The sequence below is a fragment of the Mizuhopecten yessoensis genome, unplaced genomic scaffold (genome assembly GCF_002113885.1).
Source record: "Mizuhopecten yessoensis strain PY_sf001 unplaced genomic scaffold, ASM211388v2 hete_36069244, whole genome shotgun sequence".
Lineage (NCBI taxonomy): Eukaryota > Metazoa > Mollusca > Bivalvia > Pectinida > Pectinidae > Mizuhopecten > Mizuhopecten yessoensis.
The window spans coordinates 1-2,277 of record NW_018483365.1 but is presented as its reverse complement, the minus strand read 5'-3'; the positions used below and the strand labels follow the sequence as shown (position 1 = coordinate 2,277).

The 2,277-nt window shown below is 37.2% G+C and overlaps 1 protein-coding gene across 1 annotated transcript; it reads right to left on the bottom strand.

Annotated features, from left to right (window-relative positions):
• Positions 1-638: 638 nt before the first annotated feature.
• On the bottom strand, positions 639-2,271 carry LOC110444233 (the record flags this gene model as incomplete). The annotated part of the gene is made up of 2 exons (XM_021488631.1): positions 2,252-2,271; positions 639-988 (listed from the first exon to the last, which is right to left on the bottom strand). A coding segment is annotated over exon 2 (343 nt), but the record flags the coding sequence as incomplete, so codon positions are not given.
• Between the last annotated feature and the right edge of the window lie 6 nt (positions 2,272-2,277).

The following is a 2,277-nucleotide window of genomic DNA, read 5'->3' as shown; positions in this document are numbered from 1 at the left end:
TAAGTGTTTTAGCTTTACCTGTTTGATGGGTAATCAATGCACAACCTTACAAACTTTCACTGTGTCTGTGGGTGAGGAGGGTTTCAACTAGCAAATAACTTACAAATCTACAAAGATTCTGTTATTATGAATCCCATCAGTAACACGAAAGTCTAACCTACAGCCTCTAACATATAACTGGATAGCCTACCCTTTGACCTCTCACTAATGACCTGAAAAGATTGGGGGGCACCTGCTCGACCACATGGGTTCTCTCTGGGAACTCCAGTTTCCTCCCACATTAAGACCTCCCTTTCGCTAACATCCGGGCCAATAAGAGTGATAAATATATGTTGAAAACACTTATATCATATTTTTTGTTAAATAGATAAATCTGTTAATAGAAGTCAAACCTATGATCTTTCACTAATGACCCCTGACAGTCTGAAACTTTAACCACTCAATGGCACCTTATAGTCAATTCTTTGACTGATCACCAATGATCTCTGGTAGTCTGACCTTTGATCAATGACAGCTGATTGTCTAACCTACGACTTATAACCTATGACCCCTGATTGTCTAACCTATGACTTATAACCTATGACCCCTGATAGTCTAACCTATGACGACCTCTCACCAGTGACTAAGGACATCTTTACCTGTGACTTCCTGTCGCCGGGCTGCATTGTCTTCAAAGGCAATTATAGGCTTAGGATGGGAGTCGGAGCTGATGTTGTCCAGGTTATTGTCAATACTGTTCGTGTTGAGGTTCAGCAAGTCATCCGTCGTCTGGTGGGCGAACAGCGACTGCTGGGCCTTCACTTCAAAGTTTTTATTGGTAACACTTAGATCTATAAAATCTTCAAATTCACTGTTGGGCTCTGTGGATCCACTGTCTGTGGTCGTGGAACCCTGTTCCACAGATATAGTCTGAGAATCCACCAGGCTCTCTCCTAGTGACTGGTCTGAGGATGTTCCCAGGGACGAGTCAGCAGTTCTCATACTAATACTGCAAAGACAAGTTATAGGAAATGACAGTTTGTGTTAGACTTCATGTTATATACAATAATGTAGTACAACTGAGTTCTTGTGGCTTTCTAATTTCAATTTTGTGAACAAAAATTTCAACCGAAATTTCACAATCATTACCATATTTAATTATGCCCACAAAGAAAAAAGAAAATCTCATAAAAACCAAATAAAAAGAAAATCTCATAAAAACCACATTGAAAAAGGTAGCAATAGCAATGTATAAATAATCTATTGTTTGGACTAGATTTTCAGATACTCTATATGTAGTATTTATATAAAAATTTCTACAAATTTCTGTGATGACTTTGCATTTACAGTAAAATGAGGTAGTCCTTGTGAAAGTTGTATATTCTAGTCATTGTAAGTGAAATAAATGCTTCATTTCTTTATTGCTTTACAGCTTCAGCTCGACAAAAACACAATATATCTAGAAAACTGTATTATCCAGAACTTTCTGCTACATCACTAAACCTGAGTAATAGCAACACATGATGCTAAGCTATTTCGAACAGAAGTAATGATCCTTGTGGTTTATAATCTAGACAGAATTCACTATACAGGTACCAGTTTGATCTTTTAGGCTATTTATGATATATTACAACAAGCAAGCAGCAAATTGCAAATGTTAAAACAAACATAGTGAAGATAGTTCAGCTACTCTTTTTGTTTCCAATATTTCACACTGTCACTAGCTTACACACATACATCACAACATTTTCTCCGACATCATATAAATTAAATCTTGTACAGTATGAGTCATGTACAGCGAGCATTTTCAGGTAAATCTATTACAACAAACAGCCACAGGTACACTGATGGTGTACCAGACACATTGTGTGTCAAATAATATATGCAACAGCAAAATGAATTAATGGCAGCCTTTAGTTAAGCCTACACAGCGACAGCTAACATCTCACAAACGCTGTAATATATATATACATTTAATTCATGTATAAGTCATGTACGCTAAAATGCCGCCAACAAAATGGCTTCCCCATTATGTTGATATGACACAAGATTCACAACAGCCTACAAGCGCTGGCCTTTAAACTATTGAATAAACTCTACATCCAGACACGGATCGACACTCCACCAACGATCCCCGCCAATCAAAATTACTAGTGTATAACTCACAAATTTAACTTTACTACTAGAACAGAGAGTGGAGACTGACCTGACAACGTATAATCAATACTAGATGCAAGTATTCAGCACATGCAGAAAATAAACACAACATTACCTGAACACAACTCCATATTGGAAGGT